Here is an 18,418-nt window from a genome sequence, read left to right on the forward strand (position 1 = left end):
CCATCTGTCCTCCCATATTCAATGTCCCCTACAATGCATCTTCTTACCCCTCCTGCCTCCCCTGCAGCTTGTGTACAGCAAGTGGGGGCGGAGCATAACAAGTCTGGCCCTGATTGGCTGATGCTCGGCACCCATTGTCATGGATCAGGTCAGCTGACTATAACTAGGCCTTATATTTGGAGTGGGACTTATATTTCAAGCCTACTCCAAAAAACCTGCAAAATGAACCTAGGTCTTATTTTCGGAGAAACACAGTACAAATACACGCATATGTGTAAACCAATCCATGATTATAACATTATGTAACAAACACCCACATGTCAGAGTCTAAATATATTCACTGTACATCACATGGTTGCTATAAAGAAGACTGTCTGACTTTAATGACGGACGTCTTATACTTTGTCATATAATTATTATGTGATCCGAGAGGGCAGCGAAAACTAGAGAAAAATAAACCATCTTGGAAAACAATAGAACAAAGTCATGACGGTCTGGAACACCCAGCAATGTCTCTGTACTGAGTCTTATAACTACCTGCTCAAAGCATGAAAAACAAGCAGGACTGTATTCCTCCTCCCCCGGACTACACAGCTGGCAGCCGCCGGGATCATCTGCTCGGCTGGCAGGTAGTATAGTGTGATTAATCACCGCTCCAGACGGTATTTGGCATCGCTCATTGTGATCAGAGGCTTTTGTGCAGCTATTTGTTCATGAAAACCCAATATATAAAGAACCTTATAAGTAGAGATGAGCAAACCGGTTCGGGTTCGAGTTCATCCGAACCCGAACAATCGGCATTTGATTAGCTGTGGCTGCTGAACTTGGATAAAGCTCTAAGGTTGTCTGGAAAACATGGATACAGCCAATGACTATATCCATGATTTCCACATAGCCTTAGGGCTTTATCCAACTTCAGCAGCCACCGCTAATCAAATGCTGAAAGTTCGGGTTCGGATGGACTCGAGCATGCTCCAGGTTCGCTCATCTCTACTTATAAACAATTCTTGAGATGTCTTCCACTGTTTAGAACTAAGATTTCGATTATCCTGTTCTTATAACTTGTGCGACATGATATATTTGGTCTAGATTGCTTCTTATTACGCAATGAACATTACTTACACTAACTAGCAAGTGTATATAGAGGATTTTAGTTTCGGTAGTTACAGACTAAGGGTCCTATTACACGGAGCGATTTTTAAAGATTAACGACTAACGATAAACGATCGCAAACAAGATTGTTTATCGTTAACCTGAAATCGTTCACCATATTACCCAGAACGATGGTCGTTAGATACGATCGTTATTGCGATTGTTATTGCGATCGTTTATTCCTTCTGATCTAAGGAAAACAATGGGCAATGTGCTATTACACTGAATGATTAGTGAAAAAATGCGGAATTACAGTGAACAATTAACGAACGATTAACGATAATTTTAGGTTCAGATCTAAATCAACGATCGACATACAAACGATTTTTCGATTGTTGCCGTGTAATAGGGCCCTAAATTTGGCCATACATATTAGATTACTCTTGGCCATCTAATGTGTATCGGGGCCTCTCAACTCTCCCATCAGGGCATGGAAGAGAAGTGTCAGGCATGTTGACCCTCTGCATGCTCAATCCTTTTGTTCTTGGGAAGTTAAGCTACTACCATAGGAGTCTGGTAGCTCTTTCCCCTCTTCCTATTTAGTACATGTGTGTGTACCTGTTATTTCAGTTAAAATTTTAGGATAAGCGGTCCTGTGTGAGTATATGAGGAGTAGTACCATTTCTGATTATAAAAAATTTTTCACCGGTTTTCCCCTCTTCAGGCCTTATCTATAATTTTCAGTTGTCTCTGAGCTTGTGGGTGGAGCCTAGCCTGTAAAATGTCTCCATACACTGCACAGTATCTTCCCTATACCTCCCTGTTTGCTTCTTGCTCTTTTTGGTAACACCCCCTTCTCTCCCTCTTCTCCTATAGATTTGTGTGGGCAGCATACAGTGTATATCTGATCCCTCAGTGAGCTGATTTTTATTTCAATAGCGACATAAACCTGGTGGACTCCACCATGCCGAGTTGTTGTAAAACTGAAAACCATAAGGCTAGAGTCAATGCTAGAGTCCAGTGCATTCGGAAAGTCTTCAGACCTTTTCACTTTTTCCCCATTTTATGTTGCGGCCTTGAGCTAGGGTTAAAAAAATTATTGAAAAAAGTTTTCCCTTATCATTCTCTACTCTAAACCACAATAACACGAATGTGAAGACTGAATTTTTGAATTTACTTGCATATTGATAAAAAATGACTTAAAAACTGAGCTCCAAAGAGAGAAACTTCCAGAAGGTCAATGATCACTGCAGCCGCCATCGATTTGGGCTTTATAGCAGCGCGGTCATAGAGAAGCCTCCCTTCAGTTGAAAGGGGTTATCCAAAACATGGCCACTTTTCCCCCTCTCTTGTCTCCAGATTGGGTGGGGTTTCAAAATCAGTTCCATAGAAGTAAATGGAGCTTAAAGGGGTTATCCAGCGCTACAAAAACATGGCCACTTTCCCCCTACTGTTGTCTCCAGCTTGGGTGGGGTTTTGAAAATCAGTTCCATTGAAGTAAATGGAGCTTAATTGCAAACCACACCTGAACTGGATACAACAGTAGAGGGAAAAGTGGCCATGTTTTTGTAGTGCTGGATAACCCCTTTAATACCCATGAAAACCACCTGGAGTTTGAAAAAAAAAAAAAAAAAGGATTCTCATTGATGTAAGAAACAAGAGGTGGTATTGAGATGGGACTTGAGCCGAGAAGTGGCAGACCCGCTTACCCATTCAGCGACTTTAGTGGTGTCCCGCCTCTGCCGCTGAATGGGCCTACCATGTTACATCTAGTGATGAGCTAACATATTTGTAAATATTCGTCTGTTTGTACGAACATGACGAACATGACGGAAGGAGAGCTGACCAAATAGTGCTTAGAACGTTGTGAAATTATCAGTGTATGGAGGGTGACAGAATCCAGCATATTAGCTCTATAAGAACCCAACAGTCTGTTTTAGAGCTAACGAAACCGAACATCGTCATTACTACTCACATCTCAAGTCCGGTCACAATACCGCTGGACCCGGAGCGGTAAGTGAATGTTATTTTTATTATTATTGTTATTGTTATTTTTTTCACTTACTTCTTTCCAGGGCATTCAGAAAAAAGGGGTCCTGGTTAGACTACCCCTTAAAATATGAAGAAAATAAAAGGATCTGAAGACCTTTAGGCTATGTTCACACTACGTAAATCTACGGCTGTAGCTCTCGCCTCAGAACCACGGCCGTAGATTTGCGGTGTGGACACAGCCTCAGTTTCAATGGGATCCAGGCGGAGCGTGCACACATCGTATATGTTCCGGCCGGATCCCATGAGGCGCCGCAAAAAACTGACAGGTCCATTATTTGCGGCCGGAACTCAGTGAGTTCCGGACGCACAGGGACCTGTCAGTTCACACAGTGAAGCGAGCGGCTCCGGCTGCTTGCTTCACTGTGTGCTATGGGAAGCTCACCGGCCGTGATGATTCGGGCTGGGACCAGCCGTTCCGTGACCCGGCTGGGGTCATGGAACGGCCGGATGTTCACGTAATGTGAACATAGCCTTAGAATGCATTGTACCCATTGAGCAAGTAAGGACAAGTTAAAGTGTACCTGTCATGATGTACTCTGATCCCGATCGGTGTGAAGTCTATTCTACCACTGGAAGTTTGGGCATCCATGTATACGACAACGTCGGGTCGGTTCTGTGCACAATCCCCATTAGATCAGAATGAGGCTCTTGTACAGTACTGACCCAGCGTGGTCATATCTATGGATCCTTGAGTTCCCCGCAGCAGAATCGATTGCACACCAATCGGGTTGGCATACATCATGACAGGTAGCCTTTTAAGAAGTTGTTGCTGGAAAAATATTTATTAACTGAAAGTAAAAACTGTAACCATATGCAGACACTGATCACTTTCTGATCTGTTTGTCATATAGATAATGCAGGTGAAGACTGTCGCTGTGATTGGGGCCGGAGCCAGTGGTTTGGTCGCCATAAAGTCTTGTCTTGATGAAGGGCTTGAACCTACGTGCTTTGAAAAGAGTAATGATATCGGAGGACTGTGGCGATATAAGGTGAGAATCACAACATTGTAAATGGTTGGCAATAAACCATTGTAATAGTAATTGTAATACATATGATGTAATAGAAAAAGGCCCCTCCCCTGAGGACCCTCCCCAACACCTCTGTGTGCCACAATGGAGAGCTGCTCTGTAATGGCTGCAAGGGAAGCCACAAAATCACCCACCATTTTTTTTATGTTGTCTTCATAGAACAGGCGCTTTAATAAGAATATATTCTACTTATATCTTATTTGACTACTGATATAGAACTAAGTATATGTGCACATTGAGGAAAAGGGGAGGAATTGAAGAGGAAAGTGCACTTGCAGTTAAAGGGACATCTGCAACACTGCGAGGGCTGCACCATACCAGGCACTGAACCATTCTATTTAGTCTAATATATTGTTGTTATAGTATATTATATTGATGTCATATTATATTATATTGTTATTTGTTACTTGATAGGAACACTCTGAAGATGCCCGTGCCAGCATCTATAAGTCGGTGATCATTAACACCTCTAAGGAGATGATGTGTTTTAGTGATTTCCCAATTCCTGAACATTTTCCAAACTACATGCACAACTCCAAAATAATGGAGTACTTCCGCATGTACGCCGAGCGCTTCAACCTTCTCGATCACATCCAGCTAAAGGTATGATAATCAGGTAGATCAGGTTACACCTGTATGGTGACAATGAGTCGGGGTTCCTATGTGATATCATGAAGCATTTCTATTACATGGCAGCAGTGTAATGTGTGAGATGTGTGTATGGGGTAAGGATTACAGTAACGTCTGATCTAATTCTGCCCCCTTCTGGTCTAACCTATTGTACTGCGTTCTTACTATTAATAATGATGCGTTACATGCAAAATGTTATTTTTCATACAAGTACAGAGTTTCATTTAGCTCACAGTGTTTAGTTGCAGTGTTGTTTGTATGTCATTCACTGTATAGTAAACTGACATGTTATCTTTATTTTGTATATCAAAAAGATGACATTCATCTCCAGTTAGTATAGTTATTTTATCTTATACTAATTAAAAAAGAAAAAAAGAAAATCATATTAAAATTTAAAAGTTTTAATAAATCACCCCGTTGGAGCGCAATAACTTAAAAACAAAAAGTTAAAAAAAAAAAAATAAAAAAAAAAATCTTTCATTTATATAAGTAACTTTATATTTAAATAGTTTGGACATTTCCTCACACAGTGATACCAAATATGTTTATTTTTATTACCTGAAAAATAAGGCAAAGGGGACAAAGGGGTTGAACAGTGAAATTACATCATGTCCAACTCCTATCTTCACCAACATCAGCTGATACATAGATCATCATCTTATAAGTACTGGAAGACTGGATATTTTTTTATTAGAAGTAATTTACAAATCTGTATAACTTTCTGACACCAGTTGATTTGAAAGAAAAAAAAGGTTTTGTCCTAATAATACAACTATCTCATACTATTTAAATGACAGGTAAGATTTAAAATTTTGCAGTCCTCTACAATCCTTCAGTAGTTCTATGACTTCAGGTCTATCACCTGTGTATATAATCCACTAATGCTAGGTCATTGTATTTCAGACCACAGTGTGCAGTATAAAGAGAAGCCCAAGTTTTTTAACCACTGGCCAATGGGTTGTCACCACTGAAAAGGACGGGAAGCAAGAAGTAGCTGTCTTTGATGCTGTGATGATCTGTACTGGGCACCATACTTATCCGAATTTACCATTGTCCTCTTTTCCAGGTAACTGTATCTGTCACCACAACATACATATATATATATATATATATATATATATATATATATATATATATACAGTGGTACCTTGGTTTAAGAGTAACTTGGTTTAAGAGCGTTTTGGTTTAAGAGCTCACAGTTATCAAAATTGTGACTTGGTTTAAGAGAATTGCTTTGGTTTAAGAGCTCCCTGTACTGGATGGGAGGTGGAGTGGGGGAGGGGCATGGTCTGCATAGCGGGGTCTACAGCCCTGTACTCTGACGCAGGAAGTCTCCCTCACCTTCCAAATCATTGCAGATCCACTTCAGGCTGGGGCTTGCATCAGGGGACAGGATTGTGGAGGTAATCTCTTCATAGCTGTAACCCCTCTCTCCCCAGACAGAGTGCTGCCATGTATATGTATTGACTTTATTGTAGTGACACGAACAACTGCTGAATCCCTGTATAATAGGACTAAAAGAATCCTATCCTAAAATTCCTTTATAATAATTTTTTTTTAGTATGGATTACTATTATGTATGTAAGTGTGATACAACATTTGTGTTGATTCCCTTAAAGGAATTGAAAAGTTTAAGGGACAATACATGCACAGTCGAGATTATAAAGTTCCCGATAATTTTAAAGACAAAAGGATTGTGGTGATTGGAATTGGGAACTCTGGAGGTGACATAGCTGTGGAACTAAGCAGGACGGCACAACAGGTATGTATTCTGTATATTAAAAAATATTTGAATGTGTCACTGTCTTTTTGAAAAAAAAAATTGAAAAAGTTTTGATTGGACCGTACTGATCCATATAACTGCACTGCAGCATGTCCTCTCACCACTCTGTGTGAGAAAACCAAGAGACGCTCTCCATAGACTTCCATAGACACCGAGCAAGAGTGGACCGCACTGCCTCCAAAAGCACTGTGGGAACAAGTCCATATAGTCAGCTAAGATGGTGGTGAGAGTATGCGTACTGGAGGGTCAGCTATCCCGATGCTGACCAACAAATACAATGGAGAAAAAGAGGTCCAACAGCATCCAATGAGTTCCAAGATGAAAAGTTTTATTCTATCACCGAGACAATTACGTTTTTTTAAAGCTTTGTCAAATTGTCTCCGTGATCGAATAGAACTTTTCATCTTGGAGCTAATTGGATCCCGTTGGACCCCTTCTTCTCCAATGTCACTGTGACATATCAAAAGTTTTTCAAAATGACAGTGACACTTTAGGTATTTGTAATAGGCTATGGACATGTTTGAACTTTTTTTTAGTCTTCATTAAACATTTTCTACCATTTTGCTGCACTGTGTTGCTCCTTCACAAAGATGGCTGTCTGGTTAATTCTGACATATATCCCACAGCACACTGCTGCTACTGGTCTGTTCTCTCGGCAGCAGCGAGAGGGAGGAAGTTTTGCATAGCAGATCACAGTGTGGAGCCATATAATTATATATGGTATAGTACCCATATAAGTCTCATACCTATTGATTTGAATGGACTTTCTTTTTAAACACATCTGTAGTTGCTACTGATCCGTAAAAGGGCCATGATATGGGGCAGACGGATCAGCAATGCTAAATATTTCTGAAGCAATTTGATCATGTGGCCAAAATTGTATATTTCTGTCCAACCAATAGTTTTTTTTTTAATGACCTATTTGATATTGCCTTATCGCGCTGTAAGGGTACGTTCACACCTACTGGATCCACAGCGGATTTGACGCTGCGAGTTAGCAGCTGCATGTATGGGACCAGGCCCCTTTAACCCCTGCGCCGCCGGCCGAAAGCCTGCCCGCCCGCAGCCCCGGCCCCCCGTCCGCCCGCACCACCTACCGACCCGAGCATACATTACCAGCTCGGTGCCGCGGCTTGATTCAGGCTCCCCGCTCCTCTTCAGCCAATTATGGCTGCTGTGCACTGATTGGCTGAAGAGGAGTGAAGGGAGCCGGGAGCTTCACACAGCCGGGGCACCGAGCTGGTAATGTATGCTCGGGGCGGCAGGCGGTGCGGGCGGAGGGGGGGCCGGGACTGCGGGCGGGCAGGCTTTCAGCCGGCAGCGCAGGGGTTAAAGGGGCCGGGTCCCATACACGCAGCTGATCCGCTGCATTAATGGGACCCATTCAAATTCACAGTACCGGATCCGCAGCGGATTTCGCAGGTGTGAACGTACCCTTATGTAAATGATTTTTCTCTTTCTTTTAAGGTATTTCTGAGCACAAGAAGAGGCGCTTGGATCATGAATCGTGTCTCTACCAATGGCTATCCAATAGACATAGCTAGGCTTACTCGATTTATAAACTTAGTTCAAAAATTTTTGCCACAGTCTTTGCTGAACCACATAGCTGAAAAAGAATTAAACTCCAGATTTAATCACAGCAACTACGGAGTTCTACCTAAACACAGGTAAATTGTATAAAAGTCAGAGAAGTTTGTGATTTTCATTACAATCTCTGTTTAGTCATTGCTGCTTATGTTGTCATTTGTTGTTCACTATAATATACAACATTATAGTGAACAGCAAATAACAACATCTCCACTGAACAGACATTCAGTGGTGTCAGCACTCAGGGCAGGGCAAAGTGTTGTGTCCTACCTCCCCCAACTTTGCCTGATAATGTAAGAGATAGTAATACACACAAAACCACTGTACTAATAATAATACCCCTCCATACAATGCCCAATACAGTGCTGATCCCAGCTGTTCACAGGCTCAGCAGACTGCTGTTAAGTTATTACACTGCAGTTACATCCAGTGACTAACAGGGGGCATCTTCCTTGAGTCAATTTCTTCCCCTTTCTTCTCTACCTAACTCTGTCTAACACCCTGAAGACTTGCCCCCAACCAGATTAATCTCCACAGAATCTTCAAGACAAGAATCTGCACTTTTTCCCCAGCATATTCCAAACCTTTTCCCTACTCTCAGAGCCCCAAATAATGTCTCTCTCGGTGCCCTGCGTAGCATGAGTGGGTTTTGAGGCAGTGGTAGCAGGATTGGGCGGCAGTGGGTAGATAATTTCCCTCCATTGTGTAGAAGCCCCTAGTGGGCAGCCCCCCCCCCATCAGCACACAGTGCGGGGATGATTGACAGGCTAACCTGTCTCTCTGCCTGTCAATCATCACTGCACTTTGTGCTGACAGACAGAGAGCTGACACAGCCATCTCCCCGCCCAAACGACTGGTTGCCGCCCCTCTCCCGCCCTTGCACGTTGGAATAAAACTACTTTTTTTCCAGCTGTAAAGCTACCGCAGAGGGTTCCCTTTAATTATTATGTGTATTTTCTGTTGTGAAAGGTGCAATGATTTATCTAATCTGTTTAATTTAATATAATTACCTATAGTATGTAAAAAACAAAACAAAACAAAACAAAAAACAATTATTTTCCCCACAGATTTACCAGCCAACATCCCACAGTCAATGATGACCTTCCCAATCGCATTATATCTGGATATATACAAGTAAGGCCGAATGTTAAGGAGTTTACAGACTCCGGTGTCATCTTTGAAGACGGAACAGTAGAGGAAAATATCGATGTAGTCATCTTCGCTACCGGATACAGTTTTTCTTTCGCTTTCTGTGAAGATAGTGTCATCAGCGTTAAAAACAACAAGGTTTCCTTATACAAGTATTTGTTTCCTTATCATCTGGAAAAGCCCACGCTAGCTGTAGTGGGGCTGATTCAACCCATTGGTGCCATCATGCCAATGTCTGAGCTTCAGTCCCGCCTGGCGACCCGAGTTTTTAAAGGTATGTAGCAATACAATTCACGTTATAGTAGTATGGTGTATAGTAGTAATGTAGAGTTAAATGAACAATGTATGGTCCCCACGTGGGACCATATCCCCTCTGTGGAGCGGCTTCATTCATTCCAAAGGAGCCGCACCACAGAGGGAGGGAGTTCCGTACCACTACGGGGAGGTGGGCCTGCCCCAGTGCCCCAAGCCAGGCAGTAGACCACACTATATCTGAGCAGTCATGGCAGTCACCAAGCAGAGGCCTTGGGCTGCTGTGACAGCTGGTTGGTACCCTGCACATGAACTTGGCCACCAATGACACATGTGAAGACTATTTAGATGTCAATATCAGAGATGAGCAAACTTTTCAAAAGTTCAGTTTGGCAGATTCGAGGAAAAGTTTGGGTTCTTCTGATCTGAACCTGATCAGAAAGTTGGCTCATTTTACCTGTCTGCTCTCCCCCGGTCTTCTCTGCAGCCGCCTTCAGCCCACTCAACCAATCACTGACTGAGACGGGACAGCACCACAGTCAGAGATTGGCTGAATGGGCTGTCACTCTTGTCTACGGAGTTTATTGTCCTGTCTCAGTCAGTGATTTGCTAAGCGGGTTGGAGGTGGCTGTAGACACTGGAAAACCGTTAAAGGACACTCAGGGAGCATACCTAAAAAAAAAAAAAATTAATTGAGATGTATTTTGTTCTGCGGCTGCAATCTTTACAATCTCATTCCAAACTTGGCAAAAAGTTTGGTTTGGTACCAAACTGAACCTTTGGCATAGTTTGGAATGAATCTTGGTTTGTAAAATTTGGTTCTCTCATGTCTAATTAAGGTCACTATTGATAGCTGTATCTAAACAGTTAAAGGGCCAATATCCGAGTGATCTCCCACCATCACCAGCAAGTGTTAGCTACACATAGCTGTGTTCTCTCACCTGATTCAAGCCATAACTATATGTCATTGGTTGGGAAAGTGTTATTAGTTCTGCCTTATTTGATGAGAAGGAAAAACACGGCATTGTACGCTTTTCCTTATAACTCAGTACGGTCCGTCAGGCATAGTTGTTGTCTGTCCTTCTGAAACACGTCCATTGCAATGGAAACCAAAAAGAGCCTAAGATTTTTTAATACTATTTATTTCACGTTGTATGATGATTATTGTTATCTCACCAAGTCTTTTTATTTTATAGGTTTGGTTAAGCTACCAGATCAACAAACTATGGTCATAGATATAATGGTAAAATTGGTCAAAATGTCTAACCGGTAGGTTATCAAGATACTTTACATGAAAGTAGTGTTAACAATGATTAATGCCAGCCTCATGGTGGATGATGTCTTTGTTTAATGCTCCTTCACTCAATATGGTGATTTATCGTAAAATGTACAAACGACCATATGATACAGTACGGTGCCCAATCAACAGTCATAAATCGGTAAATTCAGTTGCCTACATCACAGTGCTATGATGTATAAATGTCAAAAAAATAATATGCACAAAGGAACTGGGCATACAGCAACTTATAAGTACCATTTTTTTTTTTTTTTAAATAAAAGATATATATAATTTTTTTTCACCCAGGTACCCTTTTAAGGTAGATAAATATGCTAAGAAATCATGTCAAGTAGATCACAGTATCAAATCAAATACAAATCTATACAAAAACTAGCAACCATAACATTAACTGTATGAAACTGCTAAGTCCCTTGAAATAATTCAAATTATATTATTTCATTATTAAGAAAATTTTGGATTCGTCCAAACTGAACACAAATTTAGCTTCAAAGTTCGGCAAACCTGCCGAACCGAACTTTTGAAAAGTTTGCTCATCTCTACTCATAAGCATTCGTTTCCCCATAGAGAATTAATGGAGCGCACACTAAGGTGGATGCACAGGCACGGTGAGAGCACCGTGGGGGCTATTTATTGCACCACGGTTCTCAGGATTGTGGGACACCCAGCAGTCAGAATCCTCTAAACCCTTCTAAATCCGCAGGGAGAAATGTAATGACTAAATGGTTAATTCGCTGATTAGTGGAGACCCCCACTGATTTGGAGTATAAAGATACCTCGTCCCCTTAGTGAGCATAGCAGCAATGCACATGCTCGGCCACCACTCCATTTATTCTATATGAGGCCTCCAAACTTTGCTAAGTTTAAGGGAGAGAGAATGAATGGAGTAGTGGCCGATCATACCCTGATACTCCATTTACTTGGGGGGACAGTTTATTTTTCAACAAAATTCAGAGAATAATCAGAGCACTGCCATACCTCAGAGATCATTGACCTCCATTCTTGCAATCGGTGGGGTCCTAAAGGTCTGACCCTCTCCAATCAGCAAGTAGTTCCCTACCCTGTGTATAGTGCATAACTTTTAATATTGGAATAATTCCTTTAAGGGGAAAATAAATGGCAAACAACATGTCTTCAGGTTCTGAGGATGCAAATGTCAAATATGATGATACATTGATAGGAGGGATAGATGCACCCATAACCTGACTACAGGGGTGGCGGTGTTTCCCCATCAACATGACAACCCCATAGAGGGACCCTGCTCCCAAGGACAAAAAACCTAGAGTATAAAAAGATTAGACCCTCCTCTCATCCTCAGTGGTTGATGAAGAGCCTGGAGTACAGAAGCTCTATAGGAGTCTTAGAAGATATCTACTAGAAGAGCCGTCCAGCCCGCAGATGTAGTATCAGTGCCGGGAAGAAGAATTCCAATGAGGCTCTCCCTCGTTGCTGCCTCTAATGGAGTGCAAATGAAGAGAGCCCTGTCATTCAGCAAATCAACTGCCCCTTGAGTGTTTACGAAAATAGTGACAGAGAAAGGAAGAAGCCCTGTTTATACCCTATCTGGACCATTTCTTTCTTGTATGAGAATCAGAGGAAAAGCTCCAGGTGATGCTAAAAAGGACTTTATCCATTCTAGAAAAATTGGGATGGATAGTAAACTTAGTAAAATCCTCTTTGATACAAGCAAAACAAAAGAGATTCCTGTACTCGGTTGTCCAGAAGTCGTTTTTCCTGGAAGAAATAAATCCAAGAACTACAGACCATGGGGATTGCTCTTGCAAAACCATGTGACATCTATCATAAGAGGTATGTCTCTTTTAGGGTTATTTACGGCGGCCATCCTGGCAGTCCCTTGGGCCCAAATGCATTCCAGACCCTTACAACAGGAAGTACTGGGATTCTGCAATGGATCCTTTAGGGGGTTGGATAAGAAGATCACATTATCCCAGAGTACACTCAATAGTTTTTCTATGTGGTTGTCTAAGACTAATCTTTCTGCAGGTCTCGGCTGGACACTGTCTGCCCCTGAGGTCATTACTACAGATGCTGGTCCCTAAGGATGGGGAACCCACTTAGGTTATCAAGACTTTTAGAAAACCTGGGCTATAGTATACCAGAACTGGTCTTCTAACCTTAAGGAATTAGCCACTATCTATTACACGTCAATGGCGGCAACCACGTACATTGAAGGATCAGAAGTTAAAATCCTATCTGACAATTCTACGGTGGTCTCCATCATCAATAGACAGGGTACCACCAGAAGCTCTATGTTATTAAACCTCTGATCACATTTTTTCTATCACAGAAGAAAATCTGTCTGTCAGCTGTCCATCTCAGAGCGATCCTCGACACAAGAGCAGACTTTCTCAGCCGCCATCAGCTCCATAAAGGGGAGTGGTAGCTAAACCCAGCAGTCTTCCAGATGATATCAGATCTGTGGAGGGAAACCGGTAATAGACTTATTTGCCACTAGGGAGAACAGGCAGGTAAGGCAGTTCCTTTCCCTGTTTCCAGCAGGCTGGCCCATAGGAGTAGACGCCCTAACACACCGATTGTCCTGGAGCCTGATGTATGCATTTCCACCTCTAGCCTTATTACTAGAGATGAGCGAACCGGGTTCAGGTTCGAGTCGATCCGAAAACGAACATTCGGTATTTGATTAGCTGGGGCTGCTAAACCCGGATAAAGCTCTAAGGTGGTCTGGAAAACATGGATACAGCAAGTGAACATTGCACAGTTGTCTTAATGTTCCAGCCCAGGTGCTGTGATAACACAGGTGGGGAATAGGAAGCAATCTGCCTGGAACATTTCTAATGATGAGGAGAGCGGGGAGGAGGGATGGAGGGGCGGTGTTAGGGTACGGGGCTGCAATTTTATAAGTAAATTTTTATGACAATAATTGCATCACCTGCCAAACGGACCGCAGAACAGATCTTGGATTAAAAGCAGCTATCCGAAGGTACAAGTGGTTTGGGGGGGTCAGATTGTGGGTACAGAGTCACTTCAAACCAGCCACCTTAAAAGTTCAGGCTTCGGCCTTGGGGGCGTTATATAATCAGTAGTGATGAGCAAACATCCCAATATTCGGTTTGGATCCTGAACACTAACAAAATAAAAATGATTATGAACGGTTCTTCCAGTGTAGTTAATTATGAGTAGTTATGTTACCTATTTACATATAATATGTTCCTCATGTTTTAGCTACATAAAGATTATTCGTAAAATCCATTACAATTCTGTATATAAAATTTTCCTTTCTTTTCCTTAAGATACGTGAAAAGCCAGCGGCATACTATACAAGTGGACTATTTGGAGTATATGGATGAACTGGCCGCAATCATTGGTGTGAGGCCAGATATAATCAGGTTGTTCCTCACAGATCCCCGGGTGGCTTTTCATGTGTTTTTCGGACCTGCTACACCTTACCAGTACCGGCTTATGGGACCAGGGAAGTGGAGCGGTGCCAGGGAGGCCATCCTGACTCAATGGCAGCGTATTATAAAGCCAACTCAGACCCGAGTTCTTGAGAATCGCAACTTAGACAGATCTATTCCGCTAATGCTGAAAGTCTTTGCAGCTTTTATTCTTTTGGCAATATTTTTCCTATACTCTTAGAGGGGTCTTCTAGCTGCCAAACAAAGCAGTCATGAATCGGCTAAATAAAGCTATACAACAATAATGTATACTACGTAGTATTTCATATGTTTGTGTGTATTAGGAGGGTTTTCAAGCATATATATGAAATGTGCACCACAATATAGTGTGAACGGCGCCTATTAGAACGAGGAAAAGTCATGTGACTAGAAGATTTTATTTGAACGAATCATAATAATTGCAGAAAAAGTTGAACATGTCAAATTTACATGGAAAGTCTAGGAATATTTATCTTTTAATATATTTTCTAAATAAAATGAAATGTTGTATACACGCTTATGTAATCTCTCTCAGTAATTTCAGATGGTAAGATAAAAATTTCAGGTGGTAAAGCTGGATGTTAAAAATAAAAACGTTAATGTCTCAAGTGCCACCAGCGTACCATCCCAAATCAACAGTCTATCATCAATATACCTTCTCCAGAGCACCAGGTCCTCCCATGCAGCTAACACCATATGGGACGTACACTGGCTGCACTTGAGACATTCATAACAGAACTCAACATCAATGATCACAACCTTAAATTTACACCCTCCATCAGTTCAGAAGCTGTAGAATTAGCCTACCATAAGCCTACATCACGTAACAGTTTCATCTTGTTTACCAGCTGCCACCTACCGCGGTGGCTTGTTAACGTTCCAGCAGGGCAATATAGACTCCTTAAGTGTAATTGTACCACAGAGGACCAATTTAGTAAGGAAGCAGAGGTTCTGACAACTAAATTCCAAGAAAAACTGTATCCTGACGATATACTAGTGTCATCCTCAGAGAAAGTTTCCAAGAAGCTCTTTTTATGAACCAAAATCAGTCAATACACAGAACATACAGATATCAAACTGCTGTTACCGTATAATCAAGACCATAGACAGGTTGAAAAGGTGATCCACAAAAATGGACATTTATTGAAGAATGACAGAATGATCTCTCATATTAAACCACCGATAATCTATTCAAAGGCCTTCAACTTGGGCATTAAAATAGCGCCCACTGTAAAAAAAAAAACTCCAGGAGAGGGACAAGTACTAATACATGGTTACATACTCCAGGTTTTCACTGTTGCAACTCACAGGGCCCGGCAAGTTTTTGCAGGCCCTTGGGTGGCAGAGCCTCGGTGGACCCCTCATCCATCCGCTATGCAGTCACTTGAGACACCACTAACATAAACAAACGCACACATACATTACTGACTGACACAAACACACACACACACACACACACACATTACTGACTTACACAAACACACACACATTAATGACTTACAGAAACACACACACACACACACACATTACTGACTTACACAAACACACACACACACATTACTTACTGACTGACTGACACACACACAAAACACTTACAGCTCAGTCTTCTCCCCCTTCCTCTCTGCCAGGCTTATCTCCACACTGTAGCACTGTAGTAATGAAGACCTGCGGATCATGTGATCAGGTCCTTCATCTCTCTCTCTATGCAGGACACTGACAGGTCCTGTTCCTTCTCTGTCATCTGATATTCACCCTGCACTAAAGTGAGGGGGCTGAACATCAGAACACCTGGTCCCTCTCCCTCTCTGGGCCCTGAAACTTGCCCAGGTAAGCCCCGTGATGACGCCAGCCCTGGCAACTGATGGCTTGACATGCAACACAACTAGCGTGATCTATATGATACAGTGTACATGTCAAAAACAATACATCGGAAGGACAAAGAGATTCCTTCAAATGAAGATATCAGAACATATAGCTAATATCAGAAAAGGGGATAAGATTCACCCCCTCTCCTTACATTTTCTATGGTCTACAACAGTAATCCGAATGGTATCATTTTCACAGCTATTCAGAGAATCACTAAGGACTGGAGAGGTGGGGACCTGTGTGTATATACACAATGATGTGCATGCATGCATCACACAATACTCGTGAGGAATGCTAGGCCGCAGTCAACAGGGTACAGCAGAGTACAGTCAGCTCAGCAAGTCAAGATGTCCCAGCCAGCCTTTCCTTTTTGACTCGGAGAACTCGAGTAGACTGTAATGATAATGGACAGGGTGGACTATGATGGACGCCTGGTCACTACAGGGTTAGGAAATGAATCCTTATAGTGCTAAAACGCTGGATTCTGTCACCCTCCCTACACTGACAATTTCACAACGTTCTACGCCCTTCTCGGTCAGCTTTAGCTTTGGCTGTCCAGCCATGATGGGAGTTGTAGTTTTGCAACAGCTGGAGAGACGAGTTTCCCTACCCCACATATATATATATATATATATATATATATATATATATATATATATATACAGTATATATATATATATATATATATATATATATAAATATATATATATATACATGCACTCAGGGAATATAAATGTGGGGACATATCTATTATGAGATACTATAGTGATATTAAATGTCTGATGTTTAATTAATATGATTCTCTCTCAATCATGTCCATCATCTTGAATGATTCATTTACTGATTTTCCATCTTTATTCCCATTTTTCAGTTTCTACTTTATTTTCCGTGCTACATCACAAGTTTCATACACCCTGATCCATTCCAGATTTTGTGAATTACCTATATTGATAATAATAAAAGGAAGGCACGTCCACTCCATGTTCTCCATATGCCACAATTGTGACTGAGGAAGAGGAGAGATCCTTGAAAGGCGTCTATTGCTTTTTTTTGTATATATAGGTCACATTCATGTCTTTTTATATGCATTTGTAACAACCTTGTCTCACATCCACTCTGTAAGCTATAGATTTCCTCTGAACTTCACACCCAGCTGCATGGGGCCCCACTGCCTGAGTGACGTCACAGTGGAGGATCAGAGCCTCAGTCTGATGGCGCAGGCTCAGAACTGGGACACCAGCCAGGAAGAGGAGAACAACTGACAGCTACAAGAGTGGTGAGAGACGTCTATACACCAATATTCTCTCTGAACTTGATATTGCATCTCTCCTTGTGAAGATCTACTAATTCTTACAAGTGCAGCCACATTACACAATCTGTATGAATCCATCCAGCATATTGTCCACATTGCTATTTATTATTGATTGTAAACAGGGCTGGACTGGGAATTAAAATCAGCCCTGGCACTCAAACCCCAGCAGCCCACACACCATATTATCCCCCATATATCATAGATAGTTGTGTTTGGAGCCAAAGAAGCAGGTGGGAAACAGACAGGTAATGTATTAGTCCTGCTGGGTTCAGTGGGAAGGGGTTACATTCTGGCAGTAGAATGAAAAATCTGCTGTGAGAATGTAAAGTGATAGAAAATGACAGTACCAGCTATCGCAGCTATCCCATGCAACATGGTACATATGAAGGCACCCTTAAAATACATATATTACCAATAATATCAGAATACACAGGACAAATAATACCGCCACACCGTAACCATTACCCTAACTATACAGTGACTGGATAATACCACTATATTGTACCAAGTTGTTCTCTGTTTCTTCTCTTCTCCATCTGGCTCTGCCCATCATAAAGATTTCTCCGGCCATGACTTGTCTCCACAGGATCTGTCAGGCAAACATTTTAGGCTCCATGTTTCAGAATCATCATCATCATCACAATGATGTGCCCCCATATAAGCAGTTATGCCCAATATATGCTTCCAAATAGTATTCAGGCTGCTCTGTGTTTCCATATGGTAAACAGGTCTCCTCTCTGCCTCCATATAATATAGCCACCCCTTGTGCATCCATATAATAAAGGCCCATCTATGCCTATAAATATATATTTAGGCATATATTTTATTATAGGGAATCCCACTGTAGTATACAACCCCTTTACCCCCATAGGTATTCCTTTAATTAAGCCCACTGTAGTTAATACCCTATAGGTATAGACAGAACGCCGCCGGCGTGGGGAAGTCGGTGCCGTG

General features: G+C 41.8%; 1 protein-coding gene across 3 annotated transcripts in view; it reads left to right on the forward strand.

Annotated features, from left to right (window-relative positions):
- The window catches only part of LOC138788972 (flavin-containing monooxygenase 5-like), a 120,088-nt gene that overhangs the window by 67,955 nt on the left and 33,715 nt on the right, over positions 1-18,418 (forward strand). For 2 of the 3 annotated variants that reach the window (XM_069967424.1, XM_069967422.1), the window contains 8 exons: positions 3,996-4,133; positions 4,587-4,775; positions 5,706-5,868; positions 6,422-6,564; positions 8,053-8,252; positions 9,240-9,595; positions 10,770-10,842; positions 14,143-14,556. In XM_069967424.1, coding sequence (XP_069823525.1) covers positions 3,999-4,133; positions 4,587-4,775; positions 5,706-5,868; positions 6,422-6,564; positions 8,053-8,252; positions 9,240-9,595; positions 10,770-10,842; positions 14,143-14,488 — 1,605 coding nt within the window. In that variant the 5' untranslated portion in view covers positions 3,996-3,998 and the 3' untranslated portion in view covers positions 14,489-14,556. Of the gene's footprint in view, positions 1-3,995; positions 4,134-4,586; positions 4,776-5,705; positions 5,869-6,421; positions 6,565-8,052; positions 8,253-9,239; positions 9,596-10,769; positions 10,843-14,142; positions 14,557-18,418 lie in introns of those variants that run through there. The other variant, XM_069967423.1, reaches the window with a different exon arrangement.

This window comes from Dendropsophus ebraccatus, chromosome 4, assembly GCF_027789765.1.
Source record: "Dendropsophus ebraccatus isolate aDenEbr1 chromosome 4, aDenEbr1.pat, whole genome shotgun sequence".
Lineage (NCBI taxonomy): Eukaryota > Metazoa > Chordata > Amphibia > Anura > Hylidae > Dendropsophus > Dendropsophus ebraccatus.